The sequence below is a fragment of the Motacilla alba genome, chromosome 20 (genome assembly GCF_015832195.1).
Source record: "Motacilla alba alba isolate MOTALB_02 chromosome 20, Motacilla_alba_V1.0_pri, whole genome shotgun sequence".
NCBI lineage: Eukaryota > Metazoa > Chordata > Aves > Passeriformes > Motacillidae > Motacilla > Motacilla alba.
Genome location: NC_052035.1, coordinates 1,765,892 through 1,786,393, shown reverse-complemented (window position 1 = coordinate 1,786,393; position 20,502 = coordinate 1,765,892). Strand labels below are relative to the sequence as shown.

The following is a 20,502-nucleotide window of genomic DNA, read 5'->3' as shown; positions in this document are numbered from 1 at the left end:
GGTGGGATGGCTCCTGACAAGGAATATGCAGCAGGGTCAGGTGGGATGGCTCCTGGCAGCATGCTGCTGGCTCTGGGGGACTCTGGGTGAGGGACTCTGCCATGTTTTCCTGGTGACACAAGTGCAGGCTCACACTGATACTTGGGGCAGCCAGGATGGCCTCCCCAACTTCAGCCACAGAAGCAGCTGCTTCCATGCTGCTCTCTCTGCTGCCCCAGGGCAGAGCCGGGACATGTTCCCCCAGGACATGGCCGACAGCAGTGGGCAGGCACGGATCTGCCATCTCTGCCCCTTCCAAACCAAACCCCAGCACAGACCTGCAGCCTCCCATGCTGTTGCAAAAATGTGGAATATGTCAAGATTGTCTTAAGTCAGGATATTCTTTGGTGTAAGGTGTTTATATACTTTCAAGCCTAATGATCAAGAAAGGAGACTCCATCAGTGGAACAGGGAGCAAGAGCATCCCCTACCCCTGTGAAGCAGGTCGTTTGAGGGGGCCCCTGGGGCCCCCTAAGCTGTATGTTCGCTGGTAGCAGCAGGCAGGCAAGGAGACTCCACACGGCTTCTGAGGGTGCTGATCAGATGAGGGTTTATTGGGAGTCCCATCCCTAGGAGCAGCATGAGGGGGAGGGGGAGAGCCCAGGGAGAAAAGGGGCCAAGAGAGAGTCTGGTCTCCCTCGCACAGCTTAAGAGGGAGATTCAAAGTGGGCACGGAGTAAGACTTGGGGCAATGGGATTACAGATACATGACACTGCAGGGGAGGATCACAGCTTGGAATAAACTGTACATTTGCGAGGGGTGAGACAGAGCATGCCATTTAACTAAAATGCAACACCACACCCATGGACATCCTGTAACTAACAAGCTTTAAGGACATAGTAAATTAGGATGTTGATGTATGTCTATGTCTCCATTGCTAACCTGGCAAAATATTCAAGGTCCATATATTCCATAGGTGAACTATGTTCATTGTGTGATAAATAGGTGTGATTTGTGCTGACAAAAATTGAAACAGTAATCAATATTGATACAGTAATTAATATTTGGAGATAATAAAATGGTTAAAAAGTGAAATGCCAGGGGAGGGAATCCATTCCCCCCCCCTTTCTCTTGCAGATGTTCAAGGCAGGAAGGAGTAAGAGATAAGTACTACTAAATTTATCTGGAAAAAAGGGAAAACTTGGGTGGAAATCAGGAACATGTTAATTGTATGAAATTTATCGCTTTAATGTTAGAACATGGCATTGGCTCATATAATGTTAGATTTGGCTCATATTATACCAGCTTGGTGTGCATGTGTAATCCAAAGGTGAAATAAAGGACACCTGAGGAAGAGGAGAAGCCTTCCTCAGACGACCCCCAAAGAGTGGTGCGACCACCTACAAGGGATGGTTGCGCATGCGTGATGAAGATGATGATGAAGGTGGAGATATGAATGTGACGAATCGAAAATGGGAAGAGATGGTGATGGCACACAGCATAAAAAGGGGAATTGTAACTTAACGACCTTGTATGTGAGGTGGCAGCGGTCCCAAAACCCATGCACCCCATACCCCGTGGTAATTTTTGCTTATGCGCTGTTATAAGAACCAGATTATACCTCATTTTAACCAAATTATACTGCCAATATTTTGAGTGTATTCACTTTTATCTATTCTAAACGACTTCATTAAAATTGCTGCTACATTTAATTCTGTTTTGTTTTTATTTGTGATTGGATAATTGGGCAAACATAACAATTGTTATGCCTACTTCATGCCTACAGGTCAAAAAGGTTCCTGGGTTATGTGACTGTATGGAAACTACTAACTGATCCTAATAGAGGGGCTGTACTTGGGAAGTTACTAACTCTGAATTTCCGTGTCTAAAAATGTGGTGCAAATTCTGCTAGGCCATGCTGGATTTGTTGAATATCACCAAGCTCCCAGGCTTGCACAACTCTGAAATAAATAATCTTGCTGACATTTATTTCCATTGGGCACATGATCATGTGCAGCACCAAGAACAGGACTAGGTGCTTCCTTTCTTAAAGAAAGGTGGTGTTATTTGCATGCAGATCCCAGTTTGACATCAGGAACTCAACTCCAAGTTTGAACATGTCCAGGGATTGCTACAACACAACAGGTTCCAAGAAAGAAAGGTCTTGCTGGCCTCTACCTCCTGTTGGGGCACCCCATTGTCTGCACCTGGAACACTGGGGCTACTGGCTCTCCTTCCCATGGAAAAGCACAGTTATTTCCATTCAGGGGTCCATCACCAAAATTTATAATACCACCTCTAATACTGAATACATCCAAAGATTTCTCACACACAAAAGGCGCCAAGACAGAAAAGTGTTGCTGGCCTTTACCACCACTAGGCAGATGATCACCTGCAGCATCAACAGGAGGAACAGGTGTTTCCCTCCCTAAGGAAAGGTGCTTTGATTCATTTTCTGGACCGGACCTCTGCAATTTGGTCGCAAAATTTGCTCCAAAACTGAATAGATCCAGGGATTGCTCCTATGCAAGATGTGAGAGGTCAAAAAGCTCTTGCTGGGCTTTACTGTTGAGAAATAAATCTGGTCCAGGTAACCCAGCATGCAAACTGCAGATTGAAATGCGGATTGAGCTCTGGGTGGGAGCCATGAGCTGCCAGCCTGTGGTTAACAAAGGGCACAAAGACCAGGGCACAAGGTTCAGGTGATGACACTGAGAAACATAGCAGGAGCCAGGGAAGTGGATGGAGACAGAGGGGGAGACAGGAGCCAAAGACTCTCAAGGAAGAGCTGAGACTTTGCTGTGCTCGGACTGTGAAGGCATCACAGCCCAGGGGTTCACAGTCCCTCCCTGGAGGCACCGGCTCGAGCTGTTTCTGTGTTCCTGCGCCACAAATAAATTGTTTTGTGGAACGAGACACGTGAGACTTTGCTGTAGGAAACCTGGTCTGACTGTGTGAGAGTGGGAAATGCAGGGACACCCTTCGGCGCATTTGAGCCTCCCATTGTGGAGGAACTTCGGCTCCAGCAGTGCAAGTGTCTGACCTTGGCAGCCTGTCTGCCAGGCTGCTACAGAGTGGTCAGAACGAGAAACTGCCTTAACATTTATCTCCCATAGGTAGCTTATAACCCGCGCTTTAAATACCAGGGAAAGGTGCTCTCCTTCCCATGGAAACACAATTACATAATTACTCTCTCGAGCGTGCCATTCTGGCCGGCTTTCAAGCCAGACAAGGCTCCCGATCCTGCGGGGCGCCTCACGCCGCCAGCCGCCCGGCGCTTCCCGCGGAAGGGGCTGGGCCGCGCCGGCGGAAGCGGCGCCGGGGACTCATGGCGGCGCTGGCGCGGGCCCTGGTGAGTGGAAGGAAGAGGGAGGGGAGGAAGGAGGGGAAAGAGCTCTGGTGCTGAGGGGGCGAGCGGCGTGTGGAGCCGGGGTTGTCCCCGCGCCGCCCCTGTGGCGGCCTCCTTCCGCAGCCCGAGCGGTGTCAGCGGGGGCTGCTCCCGCTTCCCGCCCTGTGGCCTCGCACCCGATGTCTGGCGAAGCAGCGGGACGAGCTTTTCCCGCGGAGTTTGTGTTGGCTGAAGGGTTAGTGAGGGGTTGGAGCGTGTTTAGGGATGGGAACGGAGCTGGGGAAGGGGCTGGAGCAGCAGCAGTGGCTGAAGGAGCTGGGCGGGCTCAGCCTGCAGAAAAGGAGGCTCAGGGGGCACCTTCTGGTTCTGCACAAACTCCCTGACAGGAGGGAGCAGACAGGAGGGGTTCGGGCTCTGCTCCCAGGGAACAAGGATGAGAGGAAACAGCTTCAAATTGTGCCAGAGGAGGTTCAGCTTGGACACCAGGAGGAATTTCTTCACTGAAAGAGTGGTCAAGCATTGGAAGGGGCTGCCCGGGCAGGTGGTGGAGTCACCATCCCTGGGAGATGTTTAAGGGACTCTGTGCCATGGTCTAGTTGACCTAATGGTGTTGCAGTCATAGGTTGAACTCAGAGGTATTTTCCAACTTAATTGATTGTGTAGGGGTTTGGGCAGCTGGTGGGAGCTGGAGACACGTGCCTGCCAGTGGGACTCCTCTGCTGGGCTCAGTGTGTGCCCTTAGGGGTGGGCATTGCCCTTATGGGACCTTCCCCTCTCACTCTGGTGCTGTTGGATAGCAAGGGTAGTGTAAAGATTCTAATTCTTGTGTTACTGCTCAGGCACTGGCACCACCACAGGGTATTGGTGGAGATACCATCCCTGGAAGTGTTCAAACACCGTGTGGATATGGCACTTGGTGACATGGTTTAGTAATGGTTGGACTTGATCACCTTAGAGGGCTTTTCCAGCCCTAGTGGTTCTGTGATTCAGATTGGAAGTGTTTGGGTTCCTGTGAAAGTGTGGGTTTCCAACGACTCCACTCCTTTCTTCTTTCCCATTCTTTTGTGTGCATTTTTTCTTTCTATTAGCCTTTGAAGCATCTGTGGCAGAGTTCTTCTTTTTAGCATATTGTCTAGAAAACAGAGTTTTATACCTGGGTATGATCTTAGATCACCACATAGGGTGGCCAGTGCTGCTAGGTGGGGACAGATGTCCCAGGAACAGGAAAGGCCTTTAGTATGGGGGCAATATCCACTTGTGAAATCAGTCTCCCCAGTACTCCGAGCTGATGGCTCAGGGTGTGGTTTTCCCAATCATGCTGAGCCCTGCCCTTTCCAAACTCAAGATGAGAGCAGCCAAGCACAAACCTGCCGAGAGCAGCTCAAATGCAGTGACCTTGAGTTCCTGCTTTCTCCTTCCACACCTGCCCTTTCTCTGTGCTTTGTCCTTGCTCTGTTGCCTGCCTTTTTCTTGGCCCCCCATGATCCAAGTGCTGGAGCAGCAGAGCAGTGACAACAGGTTGTGCAGTTTGAAAGCATTAAAGTGGCAATGGTCAGCAGGCAGGGAAGGGGTAGCCAGGCAGGAAGGGAGCAGTAGGGAGTAGGGAAGCAGTGAGGCACCAGGAGGGTGCCTGCGCAGCCGCACCCCCAGGGCAGGGTTTGCAATGAAAACTGCTTCTGAAGGGAAAGAATTTGCCTCCTGGGCTTACCTGTCCCTGGGCAGCTCCTCAGCCAGCTGCTGCTGGCATTCATGTGGCAAAGTAAGCTGATTTGATTTTTCAGCCAGACCAGAAAGGTTTCTCTTTGGAGAGGAGATGATGTAGTTACCTGCCATTTTTTGTGATCTGAAGTATGCTCAGCTTCAGCTCAAGAATTGCTTAACCCTGGCATTTTTCAGCAAGTGTTTCTGCATTAAAATTTAGTGGTTTCCTAATTGTATGAAAACTAGTCTTAAAACTTTCTGTATTTCTTCCTTCTACTGGAAATAAGGAAAATTTGGTTTTTGTCTGACTTTGAGCTCCTGATGTATGATACAGCCCTGATATTTCAGCTCTGCTCCTTAATACTGGCATTATGATAAATATGTTTTTGCCCAAGATACCTTGATAAATAGCTTGCCTGCTACCTAAGACTTTCCAAAAGGTTGCCAAGAGGATTTAGAAGACTAGTAATATTCTTTTATCTCTGTCTTGACAAGGCAGGCTGTTCCGGAGCTGTTCCTGCAGACTATTCCTGAGTAATCCTGTTCAGTTTAGGCTTGGTACACTTTTGTTCAGCCCAGGGTAGAAGCAAAAGAAGCACTTGTAATTTGAAAGGAAGGCTGTGTTCTGCAGAGTGATGCTGGCTTAGAGAAAATTCCTTAGCTACTCATATTCCCTGCTGTCTCCTGTTGTCTGTTTTCTTTATTACTGGATTGTTTATCACATCTCAGCTTTTAAGTGTGCTTATGCTTATTTTTTGTTTTCATTTGTCTCTGTCCAGGTTTGTTGCATTTGTGCTTTTCAGGAGTTCCAAACCTCAGTATGTTCAAGCTCTAAGCCATGACCTGGGCATGTTAATGAGAAAAAGCCTCAAAAAGAGTTCTGTCAGATTCTTGGAATCTTGTAGTAATTGTTCACCAAAAAAAAAAAAAAAAAAAAGGTTACTTCTTTCTCAGTGAAGTGTTTATTAAACTGGGTCAGAACACTAGATTGTCTCAAGAAGTACTTTGTGGGACTCAGCTGAAATGGTTTTTTGGACAGAAATGTATCATTTTCATAATTTCACTTGCTGATGGTGATGTTAGGTCCAAAGATCAGAAGCTTGAGTAGTTTTGCTACACTGGAAATGGGAAGGTGGACACTCCCCACATTTGTCATGGGACAGCATCTCTCCCTTTGCAGTGTTTAAAAACACACATCAGTTCTCTTAATGGATTCAAAGTGCAGCTCTGGAGTTGAGGGACAGCCTGCAAGGCCGATGGCCACGCCTGAGGGACAGGGGTGACGGTGCAGGTCACAGGAGGGGGACAGGAGCTCGGGGTCGTTTGTGTTGGTTCCTCTTGTCTCTGGGCAGATCGGCTGCTCTCGCAGTTGTCCTTTCACTGGGCACCCCCAGGGACAGTCTGACTGCCCACCCCACCAGATGTTAATACAGATTGATAAGATTTCCCTGAAGTCTTTGTTTCTCAAAACTAATTCTCTGCTTATACATTGGATGCTTCAGTCTCTTAATCATCTTTGTGGCCATCCAGAAATGAAGCTATCTTTATTAGAAAATGGCATCTCCATACATTATTTGCAGTGTTAATGTAGCGCACGTATGAAGGAGGCAAATATTGTACTAATGTGAATATTGCAGAAGGTGAAAGGTGCAAAGAAGGTGCAGGCAAAAAAGCTCCACCTCTTCTTTGTATTGCTGGCATTTTCATGACAGAAAATAATGATCTTCACTGAAATTTATGGGGACAATATGTGCTTTTGGAATACGAAAATTCTTAGCTGTGCCTGAGTAAAGTAAGAGAAAGATGCATAAAAGCTGAGTTGGATGATGGCTTTTTAGAGCTTACTCAGTCAATTGAAGAATGCTTCTTAAGCATTTGAATTTATTGTATAGACAGAGAAGTTGTGGTGTGGTTTTATGATGTAGACAGCCTACCATTTCCTTCCATTCATCTGTTTCTGCCATCAGACTTGGGTTGAATACTTGTACTGGAAGGCAAAATATTTTCATAATCAAAATTTATACTCTTGTCAAGCACAAGTTTGGAGTTGAATCTGAGGATTGTTAGAATCATGGAATATCCTGAGCTGGAAGGGACCCACAAGGATCGTTGAGTCCAATGCCCAGCCCTGCACAGACACCTCAACAATCCCACCCTGTGCCTGAGAGCACTGTCCCAGTGCTCCTGGAGCTTTGGCAGCCTCGGGGCCGTGCCCATTCTCTGGGGAGCCTGGGCAGTGCCAGCACCCTCTGGGGGAAGAACCTTTCCCTGATACCCAACCTAAACCCTTCCCCCTGACCCCTTGATGCAGCTCCATGTTGTTTTTGTCATATGAATGAAGAAAACCTGTGAGAGCAGTGGGACAGTTGCACTATTTCTGCACTTCTGTGTCCTTTCCTTCATTGCTCATCTCCTCGTTGCAGAGCTGCCAGGCTGGAGTGACCCGGTGGATAGCAGGGTGCCGTGGGTCGCTGCAGACCCCCGCAGTCCCGGGCCGCTGTAGGCAGATGCTCTGCAGTGTTTTCCAGGTAAGACATCACTGCATGTTAAAGTGTCTGAAAAATGGAATGATCTTAAATTACCAAGAAAAAGTAAGGGTTTTTCAATAAAGAAGCTTCCAAAAGCAGTGTCTTCTCTGTGTATTGTGGAACTACCAAGGCAACTCTAGAGCTCTCTGCTGCTGGAAGAGTGCGCTCCCACTCTTGTTCCATGTCCAGGTGTGTCTTTCAATAAATCCAAATGATCTGTTGTGAGAAGATTAAATGCAGAAGTCCAAATGGAGGTGTTACTTTTCCAAACAAGCTATTACAAGCCAGTCATGTTTGCATGCTGTTTCCAGCATTTTATTTTAGAGAACACTTTATTTTGTAGAACATCTCCACTGTACAGTGGCCTTGAACTTCCTAGTACTGATGGATGTTTACCTTGCACAACATGTTTAGTGTTGTTCTAGTGGAAGCTTTGCAGTTTGGCTCACTGTTGTGGCACAGCCAGCATAGTGCCAGAGTGTCAGTCCTGAGTAAATCAACTAGAGCATCAAGTAATAGCAATTAATGATAAAGTGGTGAGAAATGTGTAGAAAATGGGAGTAGATGCTAACCCTGCTATTAAAGCACCAGTTTGTACCAGTAGCACGTGATGTTGGGACTAGAGGTGGAAATGAGCAGTTGTGAAATTATTAATGAAGTTGGACTTACTCTACGTTCAGTACACATCTGGGAATGACTGCTCTGAACAGCATATTTACTCTTTCTGAATTAATTGATAAGTAAGATACTGCTAAGTTGGGTGTGCTGGGAGACTGTGAGAGTGTTCTGTTCAGAGTGCAGCTTCTTTCCTGGGGAGCCTGCTTGCTCCTGCTTGAGAGTTTTCTTTGTTGTGCATTAGATGTGTGATTGAAGTCATAGGGGCTGTAGTGGTAGCTTTTACACTGCAGTTTGTGTTTTCTCAAGTCTTGGCCACAAGGACAATTGAACAGGTTATAAAGTTGTAGATAAAACCAGCTGTTTGTCTGCTAAGTCAGAAAAAACAATTATTCTTTATTAAGAGACAAACCCCATAATTAGAAATAGTGTGAGAGCCAAAGCAGAGAGGCTGTGGCTTTTGAGAACAGTGTTCTACCAGTCCATTCCATTAGTACATATATGGAACACTGGAAAATGTGCTCTGGAGCATTAAGCATAGATAGCCATTTTGTTTGTAACAGTTGCTATAATAAATTTGTGCTATTTGTGATGCAGAATTTTTCAGGATTAGCCAGAATTAATTGACTTGGAAGCAAACTACAGGTGGTTGATGCAAAGTCAGTGGTCTCTTAATTCTTTTTCTTTTCTTTTATCATTTCTACTAGAGACACAAGGCTGGCACCTTCCAACTCTCTAAATTCTGTGGTGGATTGATTCAAGCCAATGGAGCCATCACACAGCAAAACAGATCCTTTTACAATACGAATAAGGTGAGAAGAGTTGGAAAATTTTATTGTTGGAGGACACATGTGCTAGGGATTCTACAGAGACAGGAGGCAAAACACTTCTCAGAACACGTAGGAGAGGATTCAGCCTTTCTCTAAGATGTTTGAGTGTATTGTGAACAATGGGTCTGGTAATTGGTGAAGGAATTCTGTTCCTTTCCAGAAAATGAAGGGCTGGCATAGGAAGGTGCAGTTACAGTTGGGTAATCAGGTTGAAGGTTCATTGACAAGGCTGGGGGCTTCCTTCCAGTCAGGAAAGAAATTAAGTCAAGGTGTCCAGAGCAGATGTTCCTTCCACTCATATTAGAAGTGACAAAATGTTTCCTTATTCTTTGGAATAATGCGTGGTGACAGTTTTGCTATCTTCCAAACACTGAAAATTGTCATGCAGTCTACTAATAACAGCTATTTATTGTGTAATAATTTACTGTTCATCTGTACTATTTTGTTAATCTGTGGTCTACGTGTCTTGTACATGCATTGTCTTTTGTCTTGGAGGAGAAGTTTTCTGAGGCATTAATCAACTCCATAAGATCAAGTTCACCACTTAGAAACTAAAGGTGTTAGCATCTCTCAACAAATAAATATCCTGATATCTTGTCAATCCAGTGTGAAGAAAATGGCAAAATGGAACACATGCATGAGAAGTGAGACAACAGAAGGAAAAAGAGTTAGGGACTGATGGGTAAAACTTCCATGAAAACAATAATCCCAGTTTGCTACCTAGCTAATAGTGCATTTTGCTGGTGTGGAGTTAGAGGTACATACTAAGAAGGGTTTTAAATTGGTTATTTTGACATGGATAGAAAAAATGAAGTAAAACCAGAAGTGTGCAAGGAAAGAGCCCCTGCCTGGTCTTTGCATTTAGTTCTCAACTAGGGGTTTTTCCTTCTTATAGTCAATTTTTCAGTGTTTTTCAGCTGTTAAGATAAATCAGACGTTTTGCAGACAGAGATTGAAGCATAAACAAAGGGGTTGCACAATTTATCATGGCCAGAGCTAAAGTTGTTATCCAGACTCCCAAAGATGGTGAATGCCCCTAATCCCCCCTTCTGCCTGCACTGCTCTGAGCCCTGCACAGGCAGCACTTAGAGAGCAGATCTGGGAGAGTAGTGGGTGACAAGACAGTACTTCAAACAAACCAGGAGTGCCATGAAAATCTTCAAGGCAGGACTCAAGATTTGCTTTTGGTGGATTGGAAAGGGCACGGGGAGGGGTACAAGGGCTGAAAGATGGATGGGGAAACTTCCCAGTTAAAATAGCCATGGTGTAAGAAGGCAGGCAGGATTTATGACCAGAGAGGAAGCAGTTTACAACACTGTAGGTTTGAGGTGGGTTTTTGGACTGCAACTTCATTATTTTGAATAGAGAAGTACTTACTCATCTTTGAAATGTGAACTTGACTATGCAGTCCTGGTGGGAAAGTGGTTTGGAATTAATGGTGAGCTCCAGATGTTTCAGTTTATGTTTGGTGTCAAAATTAAAATGATTGTTTGCTTTAAGCACTGCCTTTCAGGTATTGAGCAGGAAAGACAGCCTGAGGTAGGCTTATGTCCCTTGCACAGTATCTTCATGAGCTTTTTTTGAGCAAGTTATAAAATAAATTTTTAAAGTTTTCTCTCTCTCTCTCTCTCTCTCTCTCTCTCTCTCTCTCTCTCTCTCTCTCTCTGTGTTGTGGTATTAGCCCAGCTGGCAACTAAGCACTACGCAGTTTCTCCCCTCCTCACCCAGTGTTTCCTAGATCTGATTTTACAGATGCTTATAGGATTGTTTAATTACATTTGGCTGCAGTCCTGGCATTGACAGGATGAGTGTCAGGCCTCCATCCATAGGTTAAACCAAGCACTCTCTGCTTAAATCCCTTCACCATCTCTTGAGCTAGTCCAGGCTGCCTTGCAGAAGAATGAAGCAAGAAACATGGCATTTCCTAGAGAAACCTGCTTGTTGGTTAGCCATTGTTTTAGTGATGAGCTAACACAGACAAATTGAGATAATTTTGGTTTTTAACTTCCTCTGCATCATGAAAAACCTGTACAGAGCAAGACTTCATATGCATTTATAGATAAGAGGCATGTAGTGAAGTTCTGCCTGGGTTCATTAGAAGTTCAGTGTGATTTGAATTCTTGTGGAGGAGATGAATGTTGATTTAGTGAGCATGGCAATGGTTATTGGACACAAGCTCTGCCTTGAGCAGTTCCTATCATTGCCTGGCTGGAGGGGGATTATGGAGTTAGGATGGAAGGTTAGAAGCCATTTGTAGTGTAGCAGGGAGTATTGCACTGCATAATCCTGAAGAGAAGGTACTAAAAACTGGTTTAAATAGCCACGTACGTGTCAGGGGAATCACTGACGTGCGGCAGAGGGTGGGATGTGCCTCTGCAGACATTGCTAAGAGGGGACCTGGTGAGCGGGTTTAATGACCAGCATTCAGAGGAGGAGCCGAGTATCACAGGAGCTCTGGGTGGTGTTACGCTGCCTGGGAGGTTGACAGATATTGAAATGATGCTGGGTATGTTTTTTCCCATTTACTTGAACACTGGGCATGGCAGGATTCAAGGCATTGGCAGCCTCTATGGACAGTGCACAAGTGCAGAGTGTTTTATCTCAAATGCTCAGGCCTGTGTGTGGATATACACAAGGACGAGTTCTGTCTCAGAGCTATAATTTTGTCACTTTTACAGTGAGTTTTTAATTAATTATAGCAGCTTGTGCAGAGTATGGATCTGTATTTTAATCTGTATCTTAATATGTGTTTATTTACCATTCATCCCATTTCAGAAACTACTATATTAGTGCTAGGAAGTCTATGGAGAATGATCAGAAAGGGGAAAAGCTTTCAATGTGAGAATAGCCTATTTTAGGACCCTTCTAAACTAAGGAATGTATGTATGATACTGGCCTATAAAAGTTACTAAAAAGTGGGATAGGAAATGGTTGTTTGCAGGTTCTTAAGGGAAAATTAGGAGCTTCCAAGGATCATAGAATACTTTGGGTTGGAAGGAACTTTTAGAGGTCATCTAGTCCAAATTACAAGGTTGGATTTTAAAAAGGCACAAGGGATTTTTTTTTTAAACATGATTAAACTGTGAAACCCAACATACCACAACTTTGTGTTACTGAGGTTAAATAGTTTCAAATGCCGCGGGGATACTGAAGGTGTAGCCAGTTGGAGCTGACAAAAAAAATGAATAGATACATTTTCTTGTGCAGGAATGTCTGTCAGAAGCTGGGCAGGTACATCCCAGAAGGCTGGGGTGATGTGTGCTGTATTTCTCTGCTTTTGTGTCATCCCCAGGAGTCTGCTCCTGATCCTTGCTGGAGCTGGCATCCTGGTCTCAGTACTTTCACAGGTTATAATGGCTCTCAGCTGTATTTCCTCAAATCATATCTAGGAGATTCATGTGCAATAGATAGGTTAAAAGTAATTTGTTGATAGCAAAAAGTCTATACTGCATACTTAATTCATGGAAATTATTTGCTGGAGTACCAGTGGTGATTACTGCTGGCTGATGGCTTCTGCTGGGGCAGAATGCCATAAAGTTTTCTTATTACCAGTTGTGCTGCTTTGGGCTGGGGGAGAGTAAATTTTCTTCCTAGCAGCTGGTATGGGCTGTGGTTTGGATTTGTGCTGGACACAGCCCTGATATCCCAGGCATGTTTGAGTTGCTGAGAAGGGCTGACACAAGGCTGAGGCCTTTCCTGCTCCTCACCCCATCAGTGGAGTAGCTGGGGGTGCACAAGAAATTGCAGGGACACAGCAGGGACACAATGTGGACAGCTCATCCCAGCTGACCCCAGGGGCAGTCCAGACCATCCAGCATCATTCTCACATATAAAGCTTGGGAAGAAGGAGGAAGCGGGGGACATTGGTGTGATGTTATTCTGATGGAGCCCAGCTGTCCTGGGGATGGCTTAGCACCTGCCTGCCCTGGGGAGGTGGGGGGTGAATTCCTGCTTTGGCTTTGCTTGAGTCTCTGGCTTTTGTTTTACTGCCCTTATCTCGGTTTTCTCACTTTTACCCTCCCAATTCTCTCCCCTATCCCCACCTGTCCACTGGGCTAAAGCCACCGCACCAGCCCAGGGCTGTTTAAGGTGTGTAGTGAGTCTGGAAGAGAGCATTTATCTTCATGCTTGCAGACGCTGCAAATCATTGCTGACTAAGTGCTTTGCTGATCTGGATTTTCTGCAAGTACTCTGTAGATTAACTGTAAGGGGAATAAGAGTCTGGGGGAGCTCTTGGGTAAGAACGGTGGGTTCATGTATCTTCGTTGGTTTTAAAACAGAGCTGATTGGTTTGTATCATGTATAATTACCGTAGAATGCCTGTGAGAGGAATAGAGGGAATGTGAAAGGTTAGCTTTATTTACTCTGTTTCTGTGATTTGTTTGCTCATTTTATCTTAAAATAAAGATAAAGACTTAAAGCCCAAGTAAAGACACCTAGAATGAATATGGTAGTCTAGGATAGGAGCCATATTTTGGAAAGCAGGTTTCTGTAAGTATTTGAATGTGAGCTTCTAATGGGAAGTTGTTATCCCAATGGTTATGCAATGTTTGTATTCATAAACAGAGGAATGGCACATATGAAAACCAGTGGAATGTTTTTGGAGGAGACCTAAACAGTGTTTTGTTTTGTTGAACAAAGAAAGCAGGCAATAAAGCCCTAAAATTCTCTGTTAAATTTGTAACTTTGCTAACTACATTGTGTCAGATTTAAGTGCTGAGACTGAAATATGTGCTATTTCAATTTTACAGCATCTTTCTGCAAAAGATTCCTTGCTGCCATCGGAAGAAAAAGTGGGTGCTTTTACAAGGATAATAGAAGCAATGGGGTTCACAGGACCACTCAAGTACAGCAGATGGGTAAAGCAGTAATTTAATAATTCTTTTGTTCATTTCATAGTTCTAAAAAGCAGACCAAAACCATTCCACATTTGTTTTCTTATGGTAGGAGCAGTACTTAATTGATAAATATTAATGTAAATTCCTGTTTTCTGATGTAAGGAATTAATAATCCAGATCTTGAACCTCTATTATATATTGCCATCATTGACATATGCAACAATACTGTATTTGGTAGAGTCTAAATCCTTCTTGAATTTCTTCAGATATCTGATTTTCACTTCATTTGTGCACCAAAGAGCAGAGTAAGAGCCTTGCCTGGAGGGTCTACTGAGCAGTCAGTGGTGGGATATGGTGTGTATTGCTGTTCAAATCACTGTTCAGTGGTAGATGACTGGGGCAGAGTCACAAATAGGTCCTGCTCTTCTCCTTTTCTTTTTAAATAACCCTTTCATAAAACGGTTGTTAACATTGACTAAGTGAGAGCAGCTCTGTTAGAGCTGGGGTTGGTTCCTTCTGTGGAAGAAAAAAGATGAAAGTCATAATTTCTTTTCTCTGAATTAAGGAAGAGTACAAAAGAATGAGAGGAGAAGGTGGCTTGAAAGAAGGACTGAGCTCAATTGTGTTGAAATGAAAAGCAGTTATTTGAATAAAAAAGATTAAAAAATGTTTGAAGTTTTAAGGTGCTTTGAATAGCTGCAAGGCAGAGTACACCTCTTCAGAGACTGATCTGAAACTCTTGCTGATTGCATGCTGCTCCTCAGAAAGTGTAAAGCAAAGATAAATGACTTGTAACAGGCTTAGTTATTTTGGTTAAAATCAGTTGCTTTAATCAGGTGATGCTGAACCTCTTGAGAATGTAGTTTCTCTCCCATGTGCTTGTGTACATATTGTTGTAATAAAGATTCTTGTTAGCTCTAAGTGTTGTTTTCAGAGTTCTCCTTAATTGCTGCTCTTTACTGCCTGCTTTTGGCTAAGGATCCTGGGTTGGGAGAGAGTTATTTTGTGGTTAGGGCCCAAGAGACCTGAGTTCATTTTTGGCCTTGCCCGTGCTCTCTAGGAGATCTTTGGGAAGTTTCTTAATATTTCTCTTGCCTTTTTCTGTTTTATTCTCCCTTCCCCCATGCTTCTTCTACACCCTAAAACTTCCATGATTACATTTCATCAGTTTCTCCTTTGTTACCTGCATTATTTAAGGGCTGGATTGTGGGGACTGTTTTTTACAATATGTTTTTAATGTCTAGTAATGCCTGCTCTGGGGCACTGACTCTCACCAGGGAGATCTCTGCTCACAGGCCAGGCAGTGTTTCCTTTAAAAGGGAAACCTTCAGAACTCCTGTAAGCAATGCAAATAATTTTACTTCAAGAAGTTTAGAATTTATGTTTCATTTTTGACAGAAGCCTGAGATTACTGAATAAGAAAAATAATGAGCTCCTGTGTTTCCTCAGCAATCAGTTGCAACTTCTTTATTTTCCTTTTGGTTGGTGGAGACACAAATAATTTCTTTGGTGATTTGAACTGCCATTTAGCAGGCATACTGCTCATCCCTGCAGTATAGTGAGCACTGAGATGATCACTGGTATATGTCACTAGAAAAAAACAAGAAACCAAGTCAGAGCAATCCAAACTCAATGCCATTTCTCTTTAAGATTTTTGCTATTAGTTATTGTGCTCTTTGAAGCTTCAGCACATGTGTCTGTGTTCTAGATGATGCACTGGAGGTGTTTTGGGTGCAGTGGCAGGCTGGGAACAAGCATGCAGGAATACCTCATGTTGTTCATCATTTGGGATTCCTTTCTCACTTTTATAAACAGTCAAGTGTCACTTTTCTAGGAAAAAAAAAGCTACTTTTAGGACATGTCTGGTATGTGACTTCTTTAATATTTAAAACTTACACAGAACACTCTTAGTGGTATAAATCACTTAAATTTATTGGAGGAAACCAGGAGTTGTGAATTGGGATCTTCAGAGACTCTGTAAGGAAAATAATTTAATTTATATTTTCTGTAATTACATCAAGTATTTTAACGCGCTAGATTTGGAAGAATATTCAGGAAGACATTTAATAATTTTTTTTTCATTCAAGGCAAAAGTAATTATACTCATGCCATTACTGGCAGATCTAATAGTTGAATGTGCTCCTGAAAATCTCAAGTGATGGTGATTCTCAAAAGAAGTGTTTTCAGAAAATGGCAGTGTGGGACAAAGGGACAGTGTTCACCAGTGTTCACAGTGTTCAGGGACAAAGCCAGCAGTGTTCCCCAGCTCTGGTGATGAATGCTTCGCTTGTTGTCTCTTCTTTTGTTCAGAAGCTGAAGGTGGCGGCGCTGCGCATGTACGCGTGCTGCGTGGAGAAAACCGACTTCGAGGAGTTCTTTACCAGTAAGTGCTGCACTGATGGAGTGTGACTGCTGCCCTGCTAAGGGAACACACAGTGGAATCATGTCACTGGCTGTATTTGTGCTGATAAATGCCACAACAAAAAGACTTGTCAGAGGTTACCAGGACATAGTCAGCTGGAAGGAGACTGCAGCATTCCCCTAAGCTCTGGAGTGACAGGGGTACGAGGGCAGACCCTGGAGTCTGGCATTGTTACATTTTCCCTGCTGCAGTGGGGAACAGGAGTGGGATGGGAAGAACTTGGAATAACCTGGACTTCAAGGGATATTGCCATTTTTTTATTACCGGGGGTGGGATAAACTGAGAATCCAAATATCCCTCCCGTTGTTATGGTGGTCAGATGGTCTCTGTGGTCTACCCTGTGCCATCCCCAGTATAGCTGGGATGCAGGTAAGGGAATCACCCCCATCCACCAATGCACAACTGATTAATGATACAAGGTGAGTTAGATCACAGGGATCGCCTGTCTCTATCATGGCTGGGGCAGGTTTGGGTACATTTTTACTGACCCTGACAGCATTAAATCAGAACACATCTCTTGACTGGGTAGAGAGTGTGACTAGAGCAAAGATACAAGTCTCTCCTTTTAAGTATATAGGTATATTAGTGGCTAGGATTGGGATGGCTTCTTTGATGTTGTACACAATGGTTTTTAACTATTAGCTAAAAAGTCTATTGCAGCTTTGAATAGTTTCAAATCTGGCTGGTGAAAGGGGAAGATTTACTTTGAGACTTATGTAAGCTGCAATAGTATTTTGTTCTTAGGTGAGTTATTTCCTGTGTCAGTGTGATTTAGCTGGTATTTAACCCATTAGCAAGATCTGGCCTGGATTCCTGAGCTACCAGATGGTTCCTTACAGCACAGGTTGGGGCTGCTGCCTCATGAGAGATCAGCTGAAGGAACACCTTCATCCAGTGCAGAGCTTAGTGAGGGTGGTTTGTTACATGGTGTTGCTACTGCAAAATTTTCAGTGTTTTTCAGAAGATTTTCCAAACCTGTGATGTGGTTTCAGTGGTTGCAGGAGTGAGAGAACTCTGTGAGCAGTAGGATTCATAACTAATGATCAAAACCTGTGAACCTCATTTTGCCTGTGCACACCCTCTCCCAGCTGAGTGCCCTCCCAGGCTTGCTCAGATAGGGTCTGGTCTGTTTGTGGTATTTACTTCTCAGACAAGAGCTTTGCTGTCTTTAACTGGTGTTTCACTATCCCTGTTTAATTGTACAAAGATCTATAAATGTTGCCCTAGCTTAAAATTTAAAGGAATTTCTAAACTTGTCTGTGGAAAAAATTCTGGCACAGATTTTCAGGTTCAATATGGAGTAAAATAGCTTCAGTTTTGTTTTTGATGTTGTCTTACTGTCTTAAAAAGAAAACATGTATTTTAAGGAGTAGGATATACTTGCATGGGCTTGAGACAGTTGTTGCCTAAGAACAAGGTAGTTTTCTGAGATTGATGGAGTGCATGATGCACCTGTTGGTGGTATAAGAACACCTGTGGTGTGGGGGATCAGTGCTTGTGGTTCCAAAGAGATCATTGTTTTCATATCAAAACAGCTAAAAGAAGTTCCTTTTACTTCTGTCACATAGAAATGAAGCTGTTTTGGGGGATTAGCTCAAAAATTTAGCGGGCTTGTGATCCATGTTAAAAAGTAGTTCCCCTAAAACAAGCAGCGTGGGATGGGTGGGAATCTTTTAACAGGATTTTGCCATGGAGAAGCTTTAGGCTATGATTCCATGGGCAGCTGAGTTGAAGTAGCAGCCAAAGGGGAAAGTTTCACATCTCCATCTTCCTGTGCCCCTGTTCTGGACTGCACAGCTATGTCCCTGGTGAATGTTCAGGTCACTGAAGGAGAACAGCCCAGTTTACTGACATCCTGGTTTGCTATATTGATGAGCTAAAGTGGCACGTGGAAGGGTCTGGTGGAGAGCAGCTGTGGCACAAAGCGGGTGCTAGGGAGTGCATAATTGAGAGGGGAGCATGGCCTGGAGCAAGATACCCAACTTCCACTTGAGTTTAACATGTCTTCATCAAACTGTGTCAGTCAGGAGCTGGTTTTTTCCTCTTGTAGCTAAAGATGGACATTGCTTAAGCCCATTGCTCACTCCTGAAGGAGCAGCCTGGGGGACTGGTAGGAAGAGAGGCAAGTACCTGTGAGCTGTACCATGGTGCTGCAGCAGCAGAGCAGTGCCTGAACCTGTGCTCCGTGGGTGCCGCTCCCCTCCCGATGCCCACGGGGAGCCCCAGGGTGGGACGGTGCTGTCTGAGCCATGTGCTGACCTGGGCTGTGTTTGTGCTTCGCTGCCCTTCTGGCTCTAGCTGGAGGGTGTTGATATCAGGTGAACTGCTCAGAATCAGCTTTGCTCTCTGGAGAGCTTATTAGCTCCTTCCTGGCCGTGTGTGAGCCCTGTAAACCTGCTGAGCTGACCTGGGAAACCTGCAGCCATTCATGTGTAAAACCACTCGTGGGCTCGTTAACCTGAGTGAGCAGAACCAGTTCTTCACAGAGCTCTTCTCAGTGTTTTCTGGATGTGCTTTTTTGGTGTGGCTGTGTTGTGGCATAAGGAACAACTGCACTGTGACCTTCTGGAACTTGGATTGGTGTGAGGAGTTTGTAGGGTTGCTCTCTTACAGAGGTGACAGTGTAAAGAGTGGATAGTGTGGTGGAGGGCTAGGACAGTGGTAGCATTTCATGTTTCATGGGCTCTTTTCTATCTCACTGCATTCCTGCTGATGCCCAGTGGAATTTCTGAGACTTTGTGGCACAGTATGAGAGCCCTGTGAGCTGCCTGTCTCTGTATATGTCTTGGAACAGCAGTTCCCAAAATACACACTATGGCTATGCAAGTCATGAGACCACTGTAGGATATAAAGAAGGTGATTTAATTGAGACTCTTGAGTATAAAACTGCAGCTAATTTTATTATGCTTGCCATCCCTATGTCTCTCAATATTGGATCACTCATGGACAAAACTTTGGGAGCTCTGCTTTAGAGCCCATATCCCAAATGTCTGCAATGTGCTGCTTTTGGGGAAAGTGGAGCTGTTTTAGGATGTCAGCTGTTTCTTGTTTAAAGGAGAAGAGAGAAGCAGCAGAGGGAATAGCAAAGTTGCTGGTGCCAGGTTTGGCACAGAGCTTGGGTAGTTCCCATGCGACAGAGGAGGCAGCCTGTGAGGAGAGAGTTTCATGCCTGACCTCAGGCTTGAAAGGTCAAAAGAGCTTTTAGGATCAGGCAGGTAATACTCAGAGCTGAACTGGCTGATGAATATGGACTGTAGAGTTACCTTGAATTGAACTTGAACTATTAATGCTGTTAATTCTCTAGAGTCAGGCCAGTGCAGCAGTAGAGAGCTCGTCACACCAAATCAGGCTTTTGGATGGCTCCTAGTGGGGCTCAGTGGAGCTCAAAAAGGCTGGAGGTTACAAGACTCTTGATTCTTGTGTCTCCCATATCCCACTCAGTGCCTTCCAGGCTCCTGCTGCTGCCTGCCACACTCAGGAGAACACTGACACAGCAGACCTGTTCTTTTGCAGGATGTGTGGATGTTATCCCATTGTGTCCTTCCTAAAGTTGTGATAGTGGCAAAGATGATCCATCATGAAAAGGTTCTTGCTTTAAAGGAGCCACCTTTCCTTTAAATTTACTATGCAGACAGTCCAAATATAGAAGTTAAAAATTATTTATAAAAATAGAATTGCAACTCTTGGAAAGTTAGAGAAAAAATTCTTGCCTCCTGGGTACTGAATAGGTCTTTAAAAACTTTCCATATTTCCAGGAGCAGAGGTGTGAGCTTTGCTTTCCACTGCAGAGTGATTTCTGTGGTGGGGGACTGATCCATGGGAACTCCTACTGGAGAAACCTCTGTCTGAACTGAGTGTTTGCCTCTTGCTTGTGGAACCTTCACTTACTGAGATGGTTTGGTTAATGCAGGCATTGTGTGCTCCTGCCCTAGTTAGAGATGCCTTGGCGTGGCTTTAGGTCAAAGTAGTCATTTCTAGGCACAGGAATTATTTCTAATAGGAATGAGAGAGCCAGAAGGGTAGAAGGGTGACGGAGACCTGTGTTTAATCTCCAAACATGGACTGTTAGTGTCTTTGTACTGTCTTAGAGGTGATGTATGGGCAGTGGTGCTGAACCTTAGCACCTCCTAGGACTGATGGAGTCATCTCTCTGGGGAGGGAGGAATAGTGGGGATCTGTTTGGTCCTTCTGACCAGAGCTGGCATATAAAAAGAGAGAGGCTTTGAAAGCATTGCTTCA

The 20,502-nt window shown here is 44.5% G+C and overlaps 1 protein-coding gene across 2 annotated transcripts in view; it reads left to right on the top strand.

Annotated features, from left to right (window-relative positions):
* Positions 1 to 3,203: 3,203 nt before the first annotated feature.
* Positions 3,204 to 20,502, top strand: part of LOC119710165 (ubiquinol-cytochrome-c reductase complex assembly factor 1) — a 46,511-nt gene continuing 29,212 nt past the window's right edge. The window contains exons 1-5 of one of the 2 annotated variants that reach the window (XM_038158858.1): positions 3,206 to 3,332; positions 7,454 to 7,558; positions 8,881 to 8,985; positions 13,755 to 13,862; positions 16,152 to 16,224. In XM_038158858.1, the coding sequence (XP_038014786.1) occupies positions 3,309 to 3,332; positions 7,454 to 7,558; positions 8,881 to 8,985; positions 13,755 to 13,862; positions 16,152 to 16,224 (415 nt within the window). In that variant the 5' untranslated portion in view covers positions 3,206 to 3,308. Of the gene's footprint in view, positions 3,333 to 7,453; positions 7,559 to 8,880; positions 8,986 to 13,754; positions 13,863 to 16,151; positions 16,225 to 20,502 lie in introns of both variants that reach the window. The other variant, XM_038158859.1, reaches the window with a different exon arrangement.